Source organism: Bombina bombina, chromosome 7 (genome assembly GCF_027579735.1).
Source record: "Bombina bombina isolate aBomBom1 chromosome 7, aBomBom1.pri, whole genome shotgun sequence".
Lineage (NCBI taxonomy): Eukaryota > Metazoa > Chordata > Amphibia > Anura > Bombinatoridae > Bombina > Bombina bombina.
In genome coordinates this window covers 558897708-558920518 of record NC_069505.1, presented here as the reverse complement: position 1 = coordinate 558920518, position 22811 = coordinate 558897708, and the positions used below count along the sequence as shown (strand labels likewise).

At 37.1% G+C, this 22811-nt stretch overlaps 1 protein-coding gene across 7 annotated transcripts in view; it reads right to left on the bottom strand.

Annotated features, from left to right (window-relative positions):
- Positions 1-22811, bottom strand: part of COL11A2 (collagen type XI alpha 2 chain) — a 156800-nt gene that overhangs the window by 93952 nt on the left and 40037 nt on the right. For 5 of the 7 annotated variants that reach the window (XM_053721909.1, XM_053721911.1, XM_053721912.1 and 2 more), the window contains exons 2-5: positions 7550-7717; positions 7248-7458; positions 6584-6746; positions 3890-4009 (exon numbers count right to left, since the gene is read on the bottom strand). In XM_053721909.1, the coding sequence (XP_053577884.1) occupies positions 3890-4009; positions 6584-6746; positions 7248-7458; positions 7550-7717 (662 nt within the window). Of the gene's footprint in view, positions 1-753; positions 868-3889; positions 4010-6583; positions 6747-7247; positions 7459-7549; positions 7718-22811 lie in introns of all 7 variants that reach the window. The other 2 variants (XM_053721915.1, XM_053721910.1) reach the window with 1 other exon arrangement.

Genomic DNA, 22811 nt, shown 5'->3' with positions numbered 1-22811 from the left:
GATAGTCTAGAGCTGTGCTTTTAACTATATGGACATGATTCCGTCATTATGGTGCTTGGTTGCAGTGTCCTAGAGGAAATTAAGCTCCCACAATTGTAGGATGATTGTGAGATAGGCTAACTTGTCCCCCTAGTGGTGAAAACGGGATTTCTTGCCTATAATCATTGCAATAACTACGCTTTACAAAGAAAATATAGTCCTATTAGAAAATTCTCAAATTAATGTATATAGTTTGTATGTAATTAAAGTCTCTATGTTATCACTGTGGATATAGAAATCATTTGTCAATGCTACTAAAACCTCAGTGAAAAATATAAAGAAAATATCAACTATAGAGAAGAAAATACAACTTTTTTTGTAAATATAATGTGTTCTGTTTTACTTACACTGTTCATAAATTATCTTAGTATTGAAAATGAAATCATGAGTTAAAATAAGCAAGAAAAAAAAATTTAAATAAGGAAACACAATATATAAGCAAAAATACAAAGCTAAAGATAGATCAGAAATAACAAAAATCCAAGGCTTAAAAGAAATTGGTCACAAAAATTTAAAATAGAATTTGAATTGGATTTTTTTCTCAAATATTAGGATATTTAACCCCAAATATAAAAGGCATATATCATTGTGGTCTCAACAATCCCTTTTTCCTGGCTGGGCTTCACCAAGTAGACAATCACAAGTGCCGGATGGAATGAGATGGAAGTGAGACAAGACACCCAGGATGGACAGACTGACACATCCATTGGTTACCTGCTCAGCCACGCCTCCCTCAGGGGCGCTCACAGTAGGTGGCGCAGGCGTCCCTTCCTCTTTATTGTCATAATAGTATGGATATTCGTAATACTCCATATCTTCCTCTGCGTACTATAAGCGGCAGGAGGGGGAGAAGGTAATAAGCGTAGAGGAGAAAGCGTTGTTATAATGAGCCATTAAGAGATTGGTTGTTGTGAAAATAAATTAAATGATGGCAATGAATTATGAGAAACTTGTATTTCCTTATGATGCTTTCTAATATTCTATTTTAATTATTGAAATTTACAATATATAATATTTAGCTTTAGTGAAAACTCACTATTTACATATACATATTGGGCTATAGAGAGCTATATTTTTTTCAGATGACCAGATTTACAGATGTGTACCATGATAGTGAACATTACCAGTCTTTCCAAATTTTTCAGACCACAGTTTAAAGGGGTGTGGCTTATTTTTAAGCAGGGGTGGGGAATAGGCAGTGCCATCTTTCAAAAGGGTCAGGGCTTACACAAAGAAGTGGTTACAGGTTTTGTTGGTTAAATCATGCTTGCTACACCAAACACTTTTCTACTATAGCTTCAATTTGTTTAATATTACCTGCTTACCTTAATAACCATTATCTAAGGAAGTGACATTTCATTTTCCGCAGGGGTGGGGCTTGGGTGGTTTGAGACTGCTTTGTTTAGTCATGGGCAGAGCTTGCACATACTGTGGCTTGAATGGCTCACTTGATATGTTCATTGTAAAGCGTACAGCCTGTTTAGATAGAATGATAGGAAGGGAGGACTCTGGTATTGTGGTCCAATTTAAAAATAATATTTAGGATTCCATCACAGCTATGTTATCATTTATTTCTTTTTAAATTTAATTTTAGAATAAAAGAAAAATAATACTCTAAAGCTTTCAGAAATAAGATCTGACAATGCAGCACACATCTGTATTATTTTACTGGTCCTCCCAAAAAATATATATATAAATTTGTAACATTAGATAAAGATATGTTGTTGTTTTTTCATGAACTTTTTTTGTCAGAAAACAAAAGTTCCCATTTTTCAGTTGCCTCTGTAAGATCGCTTGTGGGCAAATCTTACGCAATCTCTTAACATGATATACGTACCGGAAACCAATAAATAAAAAATAAAAAAAACGGGGAGGGGATTAGGTTTTGGAAGTTGGTGAGTATTAAGTTTAGCCAGCAGGAAGGCAAAATTGTTAATTTGTAATATATTAGTGGCTTATATAAATGTGTGCAATTTTATTATACAGGGTCAGTTTTACAATATTTAAATGGATCATGAACTATATACACCAACTAGGACAAATAGTGTAGTACATATGGGATAATATATATTTTGATAAATACAAGAAACTTCAGATAATATCAAACCTTGAATACTCTCTTGAAAGAGAGGGTAATTATATATAATACACTGTTAGTAAACAATAAATGGCATGATATGACATTAACAAGACAGAGGGTATTAACAATAGCATAAACCTTTTTTTACTGAATGTATAAATTAAAGCAACTTATCTTGGAACTTCTACAATTCCAAGAATAGGAGGGTGTGGCTAAGGCAGCCAATCATAGCCTGCAGAACCAATCAGTGATTCACTGCAGTAATTCAAAGATAAACAAATAATATCTACAGAGAAATCAATCAAATTTAACTGTAATGATTCTTAAAAACATGATTCTAAGTTTTATTCAAAATAGTAAAGAAACTAATTCCATTAGGTGACAGTGATCATATATGGCATTATTGAAGGGGCATTGAAGGGGCATGATCCCCCCAATTATTATTTTGTGATTCATATAGAGCATATCATTTTTAACAACTTTTTATTTTACTTATATTATCTAATTACTTTGTTATTTTCTTATCCTTTGTTGAAAAGCACAGTAAGTTAGGCTCAGGAGCTGAGAGCTAGCTACTGATTGGTGTCTGTTGTCATTGGTCTACCGATGTGTTCAGCTAGCTCCCAGTACCATGAGAATGAATCAAAACTAATAAAAGTGAATTAGAAAGTTGTTTAAAATTATATACATTATCTGAATCATAAAAGAAAAAAATGTGGGTTTCATGTCCCTTTAAGAATGTTTACTCTGAAATCTTGCAAGATCCCAGTGAAATCCCACCTGATCTCAGCAAAGTGAACTGTAAACTTAGCAATTTGCAGATGAAAATAGGAAGTGGGTTTTTATACATTTCTTCTTTATTATTAACTATTAACTAATTACTATATTGTTGTGAAGTGTTGGCAACTTCTGTGAGTAACAGGTCCTTGTAGCAACAGAAAATCTTCATAAAATTTAAAGGGACATTCCAGCCAATATTGGAATCCACATGGATGTATTTCAGTTTTGAATAAAAGCATTTTTGTAATATACATGTATTATTAAAAATCTTTCTAGTAAAAGCTATAGCTGTTTCAAAAGTGTATTTAAGTATGCACCGTGCACCAGCATTTTAAACACAACACTTAATCAGAGAGCCTAAGGTGCTTGTACCATCTGGTAATTAATCAATTTGTTAATTACTGACATGATATAAGCCCTACTGGCATTCTGAGCAGCTGTAGTATTTAAAATGGTGGTGCACTGAGAATACCTAGCTATGCTTCACATGCACGTGCAGAGAAACATGTTAACACTAAAACAGTGATAAATTTTACTAGAAGCGTTTTTGCCAATAAGTGTATATTGTAAATATGTTACTATTGAAAGATGTAAACCATTTATGTGCACTTAATGCACATTAATACCCCTTTAATGGAGAAATCTGTTTTTATGACCTGTTTCTAACTTTACCTCTAGAATACGATCTTGTACAACTACAATGAGAACTGCTGATTGGTTCAGTCATGAAGAACTAACTGATAGTCATGGGTTGTTAAACAGTATTGGTAATTTATAAGACACAGGAATATGTTTCAATATCATATAAATTAAATTATAGTGTGTTGTGTATATTATATTGGCAAACTGTGTTTCAGTGCAGTATAATTATAAACTCATTGCAAATAACGAATATATTTTGAATCATAATAGAGAACAATTAGTTATGAGCCCCCTGAGATAAATAGGTTAGGTGCAAATGACAATATCATCCTATGTCACCATACTCACGTCTTGTCTGGCATTTGGGTCCTGTGCTTGTAGACCATAGTCACAGTCAGGGCTATAATATTCACAATAATCATGGGCAGCTTGAGAATTAGAAGCGATGAGAAGTTGCTGAATGTCACCCTAAGGACAAAAATACAATAGCAATATGTAGTTAGATAGCAGGGACATTTCTTTGACAATTTCTAAGATTTTGGTTGCCGCTAAAACAAAATTCACTATACACATTTATTATTTTGCATTAAAGGGACAGTAATGTCAAACTTAAACTCAAATTGATTGGATAGAGCATGAAATTGGAAACAATTTTCCAATGTACTTCTATTATTGAGTTTGCTCTTTTGGTATCCTTTGTTAAAGAGCAATCCTTCATAAATTCAGGAGCGTGCACGTGTATTTAACCATCTGGCAGCAGTGTTTGCAGCATTGTTTATAGCAATGTTATACATTGTTACAAAAAAATGTTGCCATAGGCTGCTATAGACACGTGCATGCTCCTAAGCTCTTTCCAGCCTATCTAGGTTTAGTCTTTAACAAAGAATACCAAGAGAACAAAGAAAATTTGATAATTTAAATATTTGCAAAGTTTTGTAACATTGCATGCTCTACCTCAGTGATTTTTAACCTTTTTTTTGCCGTGGCACACTTTTTTACATTAAAAAATCCTGTGGCACACCACCATCCCAAAATTTTAAAAAAATCACACATTGTAGCCTAATACAGCATATATATATATACACATACACACAAACACACACATACTGTATGTATTGTGCTGTTATGCCATGCCTCCTACAAACTACCCCTGCACTGGGAGTAAAAAACAAGCAAAGTTTAAAAAATGTCACACTGTTGTCAGTCTGCCGTGGCACACCTGAGGATCTCTCACGGCACACTAGTGTGCCACGGCACACTGGTTGAAAAACACTGCTCTACCTGACCCATGAAAAAATTATTTTGACTTTACTGTCCCATTAATTAACCTGAATTAAATAAAAGTGGCCATGAAAAAGCTAAAATAACAAGATATTTATAGTTCTTAGTGAATTTAGCTTGCAAATAAAAATAATAGTTTTTCCTCAGGGAAATGTATAAAGTAATAATTGTGTTATTGTCTGTTCATAAATTATTAAAATCAACTTTTATTGTTTTGAGGATAAGAAGTTACAAAGTCTCCCTCTAGAGGAAAAAATAAGTATTGTTGGTCATATTTATAGCCATAAACAATCATTAGGTTACTGATACAGTATCAGCGCCCCTTAGTGGTTGTATAAGGTACTTCGGATATGAATATCAAAATTATAAATTCAGATAGAACATACAATTTATAAATTACTTCTATTATAAACATTACTTTATTCTCTTGGTATCCTTTTGTTTAAAAGCATACCTAGGAAGAATCAGGAGCTGCAATGCACTACTGGGAGCGAGCTGGTGACTACACAGTCACATATACACACAAAGGGGCATGGTATTATTCACCAATATAGATGGGTGAGTTGTCAATATTAGCCAGTGAGTGAGTAGTAAATATAAAACTATGCAGCAGGAATTTCATGCAAGTTTTAGTTTTAATGTATTTTCCTCCCACTATATATATAAGGTATGTACATTACTTTTTAGACATATGCTATTACATACTTAATAGACTACAGTATAGTGTAAATATAACTTTTATATGCACTGGGAAACCAAAACATTTGCGTGACTCTCTTTATTGCAATATTCTCTTTATTACGGTGGTTTGGAACCGAACCCACAATATCTCCAAGGTACGCCTGTATATTCTCTTGTACGAGGGTCAAGCACTAAGCAGTATTAGAAACTACCTTATAGTACCACCAGGGGGAGCTAATGACATTAGATTGTGGCCTCACCAGGATATATAAAATGTGAAGGGCAGCAATAGAAAACAAATACAATTCAGAGAGGCTAACTGTTCCAATGAGATATAGGAGAACCATGTGAGGTGTGTATACTCACACAAGCTCCTCCTGCATGTACACTAAAGTACCACCATTGTTATATTTGTCTTAGTCAATCATAGAACCATCATCTTATGGTTACACAGAATTGTATCACTATGGCTATTATCACCTTTATTATTAGTATGAACATTGTTAACTTTTTTACCAGATTTTTTTATATATAATATATATTATTTCCTGTCCTCCACATTTTCATTGTACATTACTTTTTTGCTGTGACAGCCAGCTTATTAAATAGAAATAAAACTACAAATACATCTATTATATATAAAACTGACCCCCACTTAAACATATTAAAAATATTTTTTTTATATGGGGGGAAAAATATGATATAGACAGCTAATTGGACGATTACTCCATTTCTTTATTTGTGGCATATGCTAAAATTTTGAAAACTGAGCATGGTTTACCCATAAAGGAAACATCCAAGTTGTAACGTGTTAAAAAAAATAAGGTCCGGGAACTAGGTGGCAAATTTGTGGGAGGATTTTATTGTCATGGGATAGAAAACCTTGTCATGTTTGACCAATTTGGTATACAGCATGAAATCTTTTTTACAAATTGGTGCACTGGTATTTTTAGAACTTTGAATCAATTTAATGTAGAACAGTACCTCTTGCTGATGATTGCCCTCTAGTGGTAAAAATTGTTAATGATAGTCACTCCCTCTAGTGGAAATATTGTGAAATGACAGGCACATTTACAATACCTCAAATGATTCCTCATCCAAAATCCGAGTTCCAAATACTGTGATCCCTTTAGTATCAACGATGGGTTTTTTATCACGGGGAAGTGGCTTTGTAATCTTCTTATTACAGTCCAGAATCAAGGTGACAGAAGTCTTCTGCACACTCAAGGCAATGCGATGCCATCTATTGACAGAGGAGTTGAGGGTGAAGAGAAGATGAAAAAAGAAGCATAAGTGAAATAATTCTGTGTTACTGTATTACTAAGTAGAGTGAAAGCACATAGGAATAGAAAAAATAGAAAATTAATAAAAATGTGGAAAATTAGAGATACACAAAACACAGAGTTTAAACAAAATTACAAAATATATATAGGGCAAACGAAATATTTTCATGTAAGAAAAAACTTCCAACCTTTAAATACACGCAATGTAGAAGAAACCACTGACATTTTGGACCTTGAAAATGGAAGCTGGTCATTATTTTCTTATATGTTTCAAAAGATCAACTGAAAGAATCCTCATAGATAAAATAAAGTTTTAAACCCCAAAGGTTTCTTTTTAAAAAAGCTTAGACCTTGATGAAGAACTTTTTAGTTGGCCATTTAATTCATTACAACCTACACACAAAATATAAAAAAGACATAGAGTTATCGTTAAAATATTTTGAAAGCTTATGTGTACTGACTTTCCATCTGCCAAGTTGACCCCGCTGAATATTGGATAATCCTCAGGGGCTGGCTTTCCAGTCTGATCCTCGTACAGAAAGACAGGAGAACGTCCTAGCTCTACGCCCAACTGTTGGATACCCTGAGAGTTGTAGATGGACAAGAGGAAGGCCTGTAATCCACTCTTTGCCCGTACCAGTGCCATAATAGAGAAGTTCTCAGGGAATTTTCCTAAATGGTAAAACAAAAATAATAATAATAGCCGTCAACTTAGATTTTAATTCTTTTTGGTCCTCTTGATTGTGTAGACCTTTGCACATACCTGGGAATAGCTGCCGTGTGGGAGCACTAATCTGAGCCAGCTTTGATATTCTGTAGGCGACATCTCCACCAGTACTAGAACGTCTGGCTTGACAAAAACCTGGAATCTTCTTCACGCCTTCAGGCTGCCTATGGAGCTGCAGACCCTTTAATACATCAACGGGATCAGCTACAGAGAAAAGTATGCGTTACATTGGTATAGAGATACAGGGAGCAGAAATAGCCATGATCTGTGGTGGAAATTTCATTATTTAGTTAACTGGAGAGAATTATATGACTTGTAATTTTTTTTCCATGGCTAGTAATTTGTTACCCAACTTAATGTTCAGTGATAACATTAAAGATCTATATAAGGCATATAGATAGATGATACGATAGATGATAGATAGATAGTTAGATAGACAGATGATAAGATAGATGATTGATAGATAGATAGATGATAGATAGATAGATAGATAGATAGATGATAATATAGATGAAAGATAGATAGATAGATAGATAATAAGATAGATGATAGATAGACAGATAGATAGATGACAGATAGATAGATAGATAGATAGATAGATAGATAATAGGTAGACTTGTCTATTATAGATCCAGTGGAGTCTTCATAAAATATAAGGGAGGCACTTCTTGGTGGGGCTGTGGTGTGAGGGGTAGGGCTGGTCAGTCCATAGACGGGTTGTGGGTGGGCTGGTAAAGAGTGGGGGGAGCTTGAACAGAGTATGATGGGAAAACAAGAGTCAATCATAGTTAGGGGGCACATGGGGAGCACCCAATATTCTGGGGGTATAATGCCCCCCCTGGACCCCCTGGCAACACCACTGTATATATATATCTAACTCACATACTGATCATTGCCCTTGCTACCAGTAATGAAACCATATTCCATCCCTTACATGTCCTTAGCTCACAGCCTTCAGTGAAAGGGATTTGTCTACATTTCCCTTTTTGTTTGCATAAAAGTATGGTGTACAAGAAGCATTTATGGTTGTAAACCTATATTTTAATATATACAATATTCAGAGCATTTATAGAGATTACATATAAGAGAACAATTCCTAAAATGTTACAACAATCTTTAACTTACAAGGACCCCATGTGTAGTAACTACAGCCTAAAGTTATGCTGACACATAATAAAGTTACAATTATTTTAGTAATTTGGTCATAATAATTCACAAAGACATATGAGACCATGTTTAGAACAAAAGGGACACACTGAATGTGATGCTGCATATATGTAAAAATAACTGACTAGAAAATACATATGAGCATTTCTATGTAAAAATAAAGACATCTTACTTGAAAATTTCCCAGAAAGCACATCCCATTGTAGAGACTTTATTCATCCAATTAGAATACTTGTCGTGAGACTAAGAAGGGAGTGTGAATCTGGTATGGCCAGAAACAGCCTCTAACTCACATTTACCACTCAGTTTAAAGGGACAATGTACCCAAATTTTTTCTTTTGTGATTCAGATAGAGCATGCAATTTTAAGCAACTTTCTAATGTACTCCTATTATCAAATTTTCTTCATTCTCTTGGTATGTTTATTTGAAAAGCAAGAATTTAAGTTTAGATGCCGGCCCATTTTTGGTGAACAACCTGGGTTGTCCTTGCTGATTGGACAGCACCAATAAACAATTGCTGTCCATGGTTCTGAACCACAAATTTGCTGGCTCCTTAGCTTAGATGCCTTCTTTTTCAAATAAAGATATCAAGAGAACAAAGAAAAATTGATAACAGAAGTAAATTAGAAAGTTGCTTAAAATTGCATGCTCTATCCGAATCATGAAAGAAAAAAATTTGGGTTCGGTATCCCTTTAAGAGAGTTTACTATGGAATCTTGCAAGAATATGGTGAAATCATGCAAGATCACTGCAAAGCAACATGTGACCTAACAATTGATGATGATGCTCATTGGCTGTTTCTGTGAGGGGGAGGAGTTTAAATCATGCAGATTTAAGAGCAGATATTTTTAAAGAAAAAAAACATAGGTATACATCATGCAGATTTTTCTTTCTTACAGTTGCATCAGGGATCATAGACAATTTATTTTCTGTAACAAGGATTTTAAGGGACATTATAAAGACCTCTTGTTTTTTGTGTAGAAATTGTGCTTACTCCCACAATCCCTAGAGAGGCCAAAAAGCACGTTCTCAAAGGCTGAAAATTGCCTAAACCAGCTGTATCATTTGCATCATTTGCAGGTTAGAGAATTCACTTTTTGGCTTTTTTAGGGAGTGTGGTACAAGCATAATTTTTACACAAAAGCAAAAGGTATTTCAGTTTAAGATATATTTGAAGTAGCTGCAATTTTTTTCTAGAGAAATATTACCCTATACATTCTATAAAGAAATTTGAGGGTGAGAAACAAAGGTATTTGGGACATTAAGTTAAATTTTTAAATTCAGTTATGAAGAAATTTGCCTATCCCTTAAAAATCTTGTTCCAGGATATATCATTTGCAGTTTTATCAAGAAAACATTCTTGCTTATATAATTAAAAGGATATAAACCCCAAATGTTTCTTTAGTAATTCAAACAGAGCGAACAATGAAAAAAAAACTACTTTCCAATTTACTTCTAGTATGAAATTTGCTTTGTTCCCAAGTTATGCTCCAGATACGTACCCGCTCCTGATCTTATGTATCTGCTTTTCAACAAAAGATACAGAGAGATCAAAGAAAATTTGATATTAGAAGTAAATTAGAAAGTTGTTTAAAATTGCATGCTCTATATGAATCATGAAAGAAAAAAATTGGGTTTCATGTCCCTTTAACATTTTTTGGGGTGCTTTAAAAGTCATCACATTTTCCAAACCAGCCTCATATTGCATGTTGTGCCCACAACTAATAATAAGGCGAATGTTCCGAATGCGCAAGAAGGCGGCAGCTTGTGTCATTCGACTCTTTTTAGAGCACCATTTATTCTTGTGAAAGTGAAACACACTAATATCTGGATTAAATATATATAACTAAGCTGAAACTTTCTGGTAGGAGACCTCCCTCATCAACCAATGAGCAATTAATACCGAAGTATACAAACTTGTACCCTCATCTGTATTAAACCCCTTTAAGAGGGTTAAACACACAGTAAAATAAAATGTTATGTTTAACAATAACAAAATAACGTGTTATTTGTATATGATAATGCTTCTTTAAAGAGACAGTGTACTCAGCTTATTTGAGAGAGTTAAACACATAGTTAAAATACTGCTGAGGAGCCACAGAGAACTGCTGGTCCTGAGGAGACAATTACGCTGACCCAATCAGCATTGGTAGTACCGCAACAAAGCTGGGTGACTGGCACTTTCCACTCTGGACCAGCATTGCTCCACAGCTCCAAGGCTGTACTTTATGTGTTTAACCAATTTGCGAGGGCTGAACACATATAGCTGGGGTATCGCTAATGCTAAAATTACATGCTCTAATGAATTATTATATCCCTTTAAGGGATTGTGTGAGTTTAGATATTGTCAGGTGAAGTAGCATGGTATATATCGTTAGTTATATTCTCTGAGAGTAGCAGATATGTATGATGTCTTCCTATACCGCAATATTCATTTATACAGCAGACTTGCAGAGCTTTTTACAATGACTAATAGAGACGCACACTGCAATTCCAAGCCAAGCAGAGCTCTGCAACGATGTGCAGGTGCCTGGAAGCTCTGAGACTGAGAGAATGGAAACTGGCCCCTGCAAGTATTTCACAGCTAAAATGCCAACAGCTTCTGCTATATCCATCTAATGAGCCTGGTATACACCCTTCAGCATACACAGATATGTGCTAGTAACCTAGAGCACTGTATATACCTTTAGCACCCTATATAATTACTATACAAGGGCAAATGTAGTCATCTAGTCTCATTTTTTTAAAGGTTGTTTCTTTTGATGTTTTATTGAATGTGAAATGCGTCTATTTTTGTACAATGGCAATGGATTTATTCTGCTTACAGTGCAAATATTCCAAAACTGTCCTAGACCCAGATTGCAATAGCAGATGCTACACTGACTTCCATTTTTTTTTCTTTTACTTAACATATTGCAAGAGTGCTGAAGCTTTTTACTTTAAGTTTTAGATGTACGTGTGGTAGTAATATTGAGTCTCTGCGACTGCATGTGAAGGGAACCTGAGTTGAGCCACCAATATTACCTAATAGCATTAACAAGGCAACAGTTATATTGGTAGGCAACTCCATACTTTCTATAATGGCACAAAAGGTTCTTTAAAATGAATTTAAATAATATATACTTAAGTATAGAAAATTTCAGTACAGGTAGGGATACCACAGGCTAAATCATCTATTTTTAATGGCAAAATAAAGTAAAAGGATCTATTTATAAACAATTTAATATACATTCCAGCAGGTAATAGAGATCATTAAAGGAATAATTTGCATAAATAAAAAGAGAGAAGCGCTCAACCTGGAAACGAACAATAGCATAATAGCTTGTTCTACGGCTAGTTACCACCCTAGAAGCAGCCTCTTTTTGCTCAATATGTGCCTTTCACAGAGAAAAACTTTCCTGAAGTATATCAGTCTGATCCTGACTTAACAGTGCAGTCCAGCCCCGAAATACCAGGCAATCCCTCTCTGAATGAGAGAAACAGCAAAACCCCAGACGTACGTTTCGGCCTATTGTGGGCCTCGTCAGTGAGGTGCAGCCATATCCCTCTAGGCACACTGAGCAATGGGTCCACGTCTGGATTCCCGCATCACACTTAGGGAGACTTCCCTAAGTGTCATAATCATTAAAGGAATAATCTAGTCAAAATGAAACTTTCATGATTCCGATATAGCAGCAATTTTTAAGCAACTTTCTAATTTACTCCTATTATCAATTTTTCCTCGTTCTCTTGCTATCTTTATTAGCAGCCGGCCCATTTTTAGTTCAGCACCTGGGTAGCACTTTGTTATTGGTGTCTAAATGTAGCCATCAATCAGCAAGTGCTTCCCAGGTGCTGAGCCAAAATGGTCAGACTCCTAAGCTTATATTCAAATAAAGATTACAAAGAAAACAAAGAAAAAAAGATAATAGGAGTAAATTAGAAAGTTGCTTGAAATTGCATACTCTATGTGAATCATGACAGTATAATTTTGACTAGACTGTTACTTTAAGAACAAATAAAAGGGGAGAAAAATGTAGGGTACATTATCCCTTTAAGGACCATTTGGTCATCAATCTCACACTGCCTTATTGGTTGACAGACATCACAAGCATAAAGACAATTTTTTGAGTCCACAAAGAAGGTGCCATATAACAGTAACCATTTTGTTACACTTTACAATACAATTAATAATCAGTACATACTTATTTAGTTAAAGGGACATTAAACACCCTGCATTTGTGTAGAAAAAAAAAATTGGTACTATAGGTGTCTCCAGGGGCAGCCAGGGGGGGGCTAGCCCACCCCAGCATATTGATCATCCCTCCAAGTATAGTGCTTTCCCAGTTCTCCAACATGGACACACCCAGAATCCACCTGGCAGCACCAATCGAATGTCGATCTCCATCCAGGGCATGCCTAACCCCACCCTCAACACAACTGTGGCTCCGCCCCTCCTATCATAGCCCTAGGAATGGTGAGGTTTCAGGAATGTACCTTATATCTATAGTAGATCTTTGGCAGTGACCTCTCTATGTTTGATTGTGTGCCCCCCCCCCCCCAATATTTGATTTCTAGAGATGCTACTGTTGTATGATTCCTAGAAAGGCCATAAAGCAAATTCTTGAAAATGCTGCAATTCTGCAAACCATATAGGTGGTTTAGGAAATTTGCAGAATTTTCAAATGGTCATCGACTTTTTTCTCACTCTAGGGACTTGAGACAATAACAATTTGTTACAAAAAAAACATAAAAAGTGTTTCTATGTCATTTTGGAAAAAAATTATGTTTTTATTAATTTAACCAAATGTTTCATTGTATAAGTTTTTACTCCTGTGAAAATTAGATACAAACATATTTATCTGAATGCAGAAGATTTTTAAAACAAAACACATCAAAGTCCTCTATGTATTCTACTTTTAGTATAAATTTTAATTTACAGTACAATTAGGCAGAAATACAGAAAATCTCTAAGAACTACATCAGTTATCTATATAGTCTGTGTTATACAGAGAGATGCAGTAACTGAGCTATCTCACACCTGTGTTATATAGAGAGATGCAGTAACTGAGCTATCTCACACCTGTGTTATATAGAGAGATGGAGTAACTGAGCTATCTCACACCTATGTTATATGGAGAGATGCAGTAACTGAGATATCTCACACCTGTGTTATATAGAGAGATGCAGTAACTGAGCTATCTCACACTGTGTTATATAGAGAGATGCAGTAACTCAGCTATCTCCCACCTGTGTTATATAGAGATACAGTAACTCAGCTATCTCACACATGTGTTATATAGAGATGCAGTAACTGAGCTATTTCACACCTGTGTTATATAGAGATGCAGTAACTGAGCTATCTCACACGTGTTATATAGAGATGCAGTAACTCAGCTATCACCCACCTGTGTTATATAGAGAGATGCAGTAACTGAGCTATCTCACACCTGTGTTATATAGAGAGATGCATTAACTGAGCTATCTCACATCTGTGTCATATAGAGAGACGCAGTAACTGAGCTATCTCACACATGTGTTATATAGAGATGCAGTAACTGAGCTATCTCACACTGTGTTATATAGAGATGCAGTAACTGAGCTATCTCACACCTGTGTTATATAGAGATGCAGTATCTGAGCTATCTCACACCTGTGTTATATACAGAGATGCAGTAACTGAGCTATCTCACACCTGTGTTATACAGAGAGATGCAGTAACTGAGCTATCTCACACTGTGTTATACAGAGAGATGCAGTAACTGAGCTATCTCACACCTGTGTTATACAGAGAGATGCAGTAACTGAGCTATCTCACACTGTGTTATATAAAGATGCAGTAACTGAGCTATCTCACACCTGTGTTATAGAGAGAGATGAGATAACTGAGCTATCTCACACCTGTGTTATATAGAGAGATGCAGTAACTGATCTATCTCACACGTGTTATATAGAGATGCAGTAACTGAGCTATCTCACACCTGTGTTATATAGAGAGATGCAGTAACTGAGCTATCTCACACATGTGTTATATAGAGATGCAGTAACTGAGCTATCTCACACCTATGTTATATATAGAGATGCAGTAACTGAGCTATCTCACACCTGTGTTATGCAGTAACTGAGCTATCTCACACCTGTGTTATATAGAGATGCAATAATTGAGCTATCTCACATCTGTGTTATATAGAGATGCAGTAACTGAGCTATCTCACACCTGTGTTATATAGAGAGATGCAGTAACTGAGCTATCTCACACCTATGGGAGATGCAGTTTCTGAGCTATCTCACACCAATGTTATATAGAGAGATGCAGTAACTGAGCTATCTCACACCTGTGTTATGCAGTAACTGAGCTATCTCACACCTGTGTTATATAGAGATGCAGTAATTGAGCTATCTCACACCTGTGTTATATAGAGAGATGCAGTAACTGAGCTATCTCACACCTGTGTTATATAGAGATGCAGTAACTGAGCTATCTCACACCTGTGTTATATAGAGAGATGCAGTAACTGAGCTATCTCACACCTAGGTTATATAGAGAGATGCAGTAATTGAGCTATCTCACACATGTATTATATAGAGAGATGCAGTAACTGAGCTATCTCACACCTGTGTTATATAGAGAGATGCAGTAACTGAGCTATCTCACACCTGTGTTATATAGAGAGATACAGTAACTGAGCAATCTCACACTGTGTTATATAGAGATGCAGTAACTGAGCTATCTCACACATGTGTTATACAGAGATGCAGTAACTGAGCTATCTCACACCTGTGTTATATAGAGAGATACAGTAACTGAGCTATCTCACACCTGTGTTATATAGAGATGCAGTAACTGAGCTATCTCACGCCTGTGTTATATAGAGATGCAGTAACTGAGCTATCTCACACCTGTGTTATACAGAGAGATGCAGTAACTGAGCTATCTCACACCTGTTATATAGAGAGATGCAGTAACTGAGCTATCTCACACCTGTGTTATATAGAGATGCAGTAACTGAGCTATCTCACACCTGTGTTATATAGAGATGCAGTAACTGAGCTATCTCACACCTGTGTTATATAGAGATGCAGTAACTCAGCTATCTCACAAAATGTGTTATATAGAGATGCAGTAACTGAGCTATCTCACACCTGTGTTATACAGAGATGCAGTAACTGAGCAATCTCAGACTGTGTTATATAGAGAGATGCAGTAACTGAGTTATCTCACACCTGTGTTATACAGAGAGATGCAGTAACTGAGCTATCTCACACCTGTGTTATATAGAGAGATGCAGTAACTGAGCTATCTCACACCTGTGTTATATAGAGAGATGCAGTAACTGAGCTATCTCACACCTGTGTTATATAGAGAGAAGCAGTAACTGAGCTATCTCACACCTGTGTTATATATAGGGATGCAGTAACTGAGCTATCTCACACCTGTTCTATATAGAGAGATGCAGTAGCTGAGCTATCTCACACCTGTGTTATATAGAGAGATGCAGTAACTGAGCTATCTCACACCTGTGTTATATATAGAGACGCAGTAACTCAGCTATCTCACACATGTGTTATATAGAGATGCAGTAACTGAGCTATCTCACACCTGTGTTATATAGAGAGATGCAGTAACTGAGCTATCTCACACCTGTGTTATATAGAGAGATGCAGTAACTGAGCTATCTCACACCGGTGTTATATAGAGAGATGCAGTAACTGAGATATCTCACACATGTGTTATATAGAGAGATGCAGTAACTGAGCTATCTCACACATGTGTTATATAGAGAGATGCAGTAACTGAGCTATCTCACACATGTGTTATATAGAGAGATGCAGTAACTGAGCAATCTCACACATGTGTTATATAGAGAGATGCAGTAACTGAGCTATCTCACACATGTGTTATATAGAGAGATGCAGTAACTGAGCTATCTCACACCTGTGTTATATAGAGATGCAGTAACTGAGCTATCTCACACATGTGTTAAATAGAGAGATGCAGTAACTGAGCTATCTCACACCTGTGTTATATAGAGAGATGCAGTAACTGAGTTATCTCACACCTGTGTTATACAGAGAGATGCAGTAACTGAGCTATCTCACATCTGTGTTATATAGAGAGATGCAGTAACTGAGCTATCTCACACCTGTGTTATATAGAGATGCAGTAACTCAGCTATCTCACACATGTGTTAAATAGAGAGATGCAGTAACTGAGCTATCTCACACCTGTGTTATATAGAGATGCAGTAACTGAGCTATCTCACACCTGTGTTATATAGAGAGATGCAGTAACTGAGCTATCTCACACCTGTGTTATATAGAGAGATGCAGTAACTAAGCTATCTCACACCTGTGTTATATAGAGAGATGCAGTAACTGGGCTATCTCACACATGTGTTATATAGAGAGATGCAGTAACTGAGCTATCTCACACATGTGTTATTTAGAGAGATGCAGTAACTGAGCTATCTCACACATGTGTTATATAGAGAGATGCAGTAACTGAGCAATCTCACACATGTGTTATATAGAGAGATGCAGTAACTGAGCTATCTCACACCTGTGTTATATAGAGAGATGCAGTAACTGAGCTATCTCACACATGTGTTATATAGACAGATGCAGTAACTGAGCTATCTCACACATGTGTTATATAGAGAGATGCAGTAACTGAGCAATCTCACACATGTGTTATATAGAGAGATGCAGTAACTGAGCTATCTCACACCTGTGTTATATAGAGAGATGCAGTAACTGATCTATCTCGCACGTGTTATATAGAGAGATGCAGTAACAGAGCTATCTCACACATGTGTTAAATAGAGAGATGCAGTAACTGCGCTATCTCACACCTGTGTTATATAGAGAGATGCAGTAACTGAGCTATCTCACACCTGTGTTATACAGAGATGCAGTAACTGAGCTATCTCACACCTGTGTTATATAAAGATGCAGTAACTGAGCTATCTCACACCTGTGTTATATAGAGATGCAGTAACTGAGCTATCTCACACCTGTGTTATATAGAGATGCAGTAACTGAGCTATCTCACACCTGTGTTATATAGAGAGATGCAGTAACAGAGCTATCTCACACCTATGTTATATAGAGATGCAGTAACTCAGCTATTTCACACCTGTGTTATACAGAGAAGCAGTAACTGAGCTATCTCACACCTGTGTTATACAGAGATGCAGTAACTGAGCTATCTCACACCTGTGTTATTTAGAGATGCAGTAACTGAGCTATCTCACACCTGTGTTATATAGAGTGATGCAGTAACTGAGCTATCTCACACCTGTGTTATATAGAGAGATGCAGTAACTGAGCTATCTCACACCTGTGTTATATAGAGATGCAGTAACTCAGCTATCTCACACATGTGTTATATAGAGAGATGCAGTAACTGAGCTATCTCACACCTGTGTTATATAGAGAGATGCAGTAACTGAGCTATCTCACACCTGTGTTATATAGAGAGATGCAGTAACTGGGCTATCTCACACATGTGTTATATAGAGAGATGCAGTAACTGAGCTATCTCACACATGTGTTATTTAGAGAGATGCAGTAACTGAGCTATCTCACACATGTGTTATATAGAGAGATACAGTAACTGAGCAATCTCACACATGTGTTATATAGAGAGATGCAGTAACTGAGCTATCTCACACATGTGTTTTATAGAGAGATGCAGTAACTGAGCTATCTCACACCTGTGTTAAATAGAGAGATGCAGTAACTGAGCTATCTCACACCTGTGTTATATAGAGAGATGCAGTAACTGAGCTATCTCACACCTGTGTTATACAGAGATGCAGTAACTGAGCTATCTCACACCTGTGTTATATAAAGATGCAGTAACTGAGCTATCTCACACCTGTGTTATATAGAGATGCAGTAACTGAGCTATCTCACACCTGTGTTATATAGAGATGCAGTAACTGAGCTATCTCACACCTGTGTTATATAGAGAGATGCAGTAACAGAGCTATCTCACACCTATGTTATATAGAGATGCAGTAACTGAGCTATCTCACACCTGTGTTATACAGAGATGCAGTAACTCAGCTATTTCACACCTGTGTTATACAGAGAAGCAGTAACTGAGCTATCTCACACCTGTGTTATACAGAGATGCAGTAACTGAGCTATCTCACACCTGTGTTATATAGAGAGATGGAGTAACTGAGCTATCTCACACCTGTGTTATATAGAGATGCAGTAACTGAGCTATCTCACACCTGTGTTATATAGAGTGATGCAGTAACTGAGCTATCTCACACCTGTGTTATATAGAGAGATGCAGTAACTGAGCTATCTCACACCTGTGTTATATAGAGAGATGCAGTAACTGAGCTATCTCACACCTGTGTTATATAGAGAGATGCAGTAACTGAGCTATCTCACACCTGTGTTATATAGAGATGCAGTAACTGAGCTATCTCACACCTGTGTTATATAGAGATGCAGTAACTGAGCTATCTCACACCTGTGTTATATAGAGATGCAGTAACTGAGCTATCTCACACCTGTGTTATATAGAGCCGTATTTCTCAACAGCCGGGCCGCGGCCCACTACCGGGCCGCGACGGCCCTGCTGGTGGGCCGCGACCCGACATTGCCTCCAGACACTCGCTCTGACAAGCCCGCCTTTACACATCTCCTAAATTTTGGACGAGCCTGTCAGAGTGCCACTGCGCCCACAGTGACTGTGTCACTGTGAGCATGTAGCAGCGGGCGGGTGCACTGTGAGTGACCGGGTAGAAGCGGCTGGCGGCATGCAGAGGTGAAGCATCGGCTCACAGGTAAGTAAGCCCACTGACACCAATTACATAATTACGGCCACTGACACCAATGTGTATTTGTAAACTGTGTATATATATATATGGATCCCACTGACACCAATGAATTATCATATAATTAACCCACTGTTATATATATATATATATATATATAAATATATATATATATATATATATATATATATATAATATATGATAATATAGTGGTGTGGGATCCATATATAATATATATAAATGGTTTATAGTGGGTTAATTTTATAATTCAGTGGGTGAGGGAGGAGAGAGAGAGAGAGAGAGAGAGAGTGAGAGAGAGAAAGAAAGAGAGGGAGGGGAGAGAGAGGGAGGAGAGAGAGAGAAAGAGAGGGAGGAGAGAGAGAGAGAGGGAGAGAGGGAGGAGATAGAGACAGAGAGAGAGAGAGAAAGAGAAGGAGAGAGAGAAAAAGAGAGAGAGAGGAGGAGAGAGAGAAAGAGAGGGGAGGAGAGAGAAAGAGAGAGAGGGGGGGAGAGATAGGGGAGGATAGAAAGAGACTGTGTATATGTATATATATATATATATATTTCTTCCAAACCTACTGCACCCCACTCCCGATGCTTACCGGGCCCTGGACCGGTCCGGCTAAAACTTACCGGGCCTTGAGGTCACTTAGGTTGAGAACCACTGATATAGAGAGATGCAGTAACTGAGCTATGTCACACCTGTTTTATATAGAGAGATGCAGTAACTGAGCTATGTCACACCTGTTTTATATAGAGAGATGCAGTAACTGAGCTATCTCACGCCTGTGTTATATAGAGAGATGCAGTAACTGAGCTATCTCACACCTGTGTTATATAGAGATGCAGTAACTAAGCTATCTCACACCTGTGTTATATAGAGATGCAGTAACTGAGCTATCTCACACCTGTGTTATATAGAGATGCAGTAACTGAGCTATCTCACACCTGTGTTATATAGAGATGCAGTAACTGAGCTATCTCACACCTGTGTTATATAGAGATGCAGTAACTGAGCTATCTCACACCTGTGTTATATAGAGATGCAGTAAATGAGCTATCTCACACCTGTGTTATATAGAGAGATGCAGTAACTGAGCTATCTCACACCTGTGTTATATAGAGAGATGCAGTAACTGAGCTATCTCACACCTGTGTTATATAGAGATGCAGTAACTGAGATATCTCACACCTGTGTTATATAGAGAGATGCAGTAACTGAGCTATCTCACGCCTGTGTTATATAGAGATGCAGTAACTAAGCTATCTCACACCTGTGTTATATAGAGAGATGCAGTAACTGAGCTATCTCACGCCTGTGTTATATAGAGAGATGCAGTAACTGAGCTATCTCACACCTGTGTTATATACAGAGATGCAGTAACTGAGCTATCTCTCATCTGTGTTATATAAAGAGATGCAGTAACTGAGCTATCTCACACATGTGTTATATAGAGAGATGCAGTAACTGAGCTATCTCACACCTGTGTTATATAGAGAGATGCAGTAACTGAGCTATCTCACACCTGTGTTATACAGAGAGATACAGTAACTGAGCTATCTCACACGTGTTATATAGAGAGATGCAGTAACTGAGATATCTCACACCTGTGTTATATAGAGAGATGCAATAACTGAGCTATCTCACACCTGTGTTATATACAGAGATGCAGTAACTGAGCTATCTCTCATCTGTGTTATATAAAGAGATGCAGTGTCTGAGCTATCTCACACCTGTGTTATATATAGAGATGCAGTAACTGAGCTATCTCACACCTGTGTTATATAGAGATGCAGTAACTGAGATATATCCTGTGTTATATAGAGAGATGCAGTAACTGAGCTATCTCACACGTGTCATATAGAGAGATGCAGTAACTGAGATATCTCACACCTGTGTTATATAGAGAGATACAATAACTGAGCTATCTCACACCTGTGTTATATACAGAGATGCAGTAACTGAGCTATCTCTCATCTGTGTTATATAAAGAGATGCAGTGTCTGAGCTATCTCACACCTGTGTGATATAGAGATACAGAAACTGAGCTATCTTACACTTGGGTTATATAGAGAGATGCAGTAACTGAGATATCTCCTGTGTTATATACAGGTTGCAGTAAGTTATCTCTCAGCTGTGTTTAATAGAGAAGTTGCACTGTGAATCACGCTTGTATTTAGCAAAAGGAAAGTTAAATAAATAAAGAAGATTGAAGAGACAGACAGGGTGAGGGAGTGGAGACTAATGAAAGGGACTGATGTGAAACGCAGACTGCCGGTAACAGGAGTCTTATTCAGTCTACAGCAGGGTTTGCAACCAGAAGCCAGGGAGGAAAAACTCATTACCCTTCACATACCTCAATCCAAGTGGGACTGAGAGACAGAGAGGAGGAGGCGAGGGGGGGGACAGAGAGAGAGAAGAAAAGAAACACAGAGAGAGAGCGAGAAGTAATGAGATAGAGAGAAAATAGAGAGAGAGAGCGAGAGGGGGGGGAGAGGAGAGGGACAGAGGGAGAAAAGCAGAGAGATAAAGAGAGAGAGAGAGTGACAGAGAGAGAGACAGAGAGAGAGAGACAGAGAGAGACAGAGACACAGAGAAAGAGAGAGAGACGGAGAGGGAGGGAGAGAGAGAGAAGTAATGAGATAGAGAGAAAAGAGAGAGAGAGAGCGAGAGGGAGGGAGAGAGGAGAGGGAGAGAGGGAGAAAAACAGAGAGATAAAGAGAGAGAGAGAGAGAGAGAGAGAGAGACAGAGAGAAAGAGAGAGAGAGAGACAGAGACACAGAGACACAGAGAAAGAGAGAGAGACGGAGAGGGAGGGAGAGAGAGAGAGAGAGAGACAGAGAGAAATGTATTGTTAAAGGGACACTGAACCCAATTTTTTTCTTTCATGATTCAGATAGAGCAGGCAATTTTAAGCAACTTTCTAATTTACTCCTATTATCAATTTTTCTATTTTTTGCTATCTTTATTTGAAAAGGCAGGAATGTAAGTTTATAAGCCGGCCCATTTTTGGTTCACAACCTGGGTTGTTCATGCTGATTGGACAGCACCAATAAGCAAGTGCTGCCCAGTGTCTGAACTAAAAATTGGTTGGCTCCTTAGCTTAGATGCCTTCTTTTTCAAATAAAGATAGCAAAAGAACTAAGAAAATTTGATAATAGGAGTAAATTAGAAAGTTGCTTAAAATTGCATGCTCTATCTGAATCATGAAATAAAAAGTATGGGTTTAGTGTCCCTTTAAGGTGCTTAAAATCATAAAGAAATTATTCGCCAAAAATCGTATTCCATGAAAAACATAAATGTAGTAGGTAAAGTGCAGAGGAATTAATCGTATTAAATATGCACAGTGTA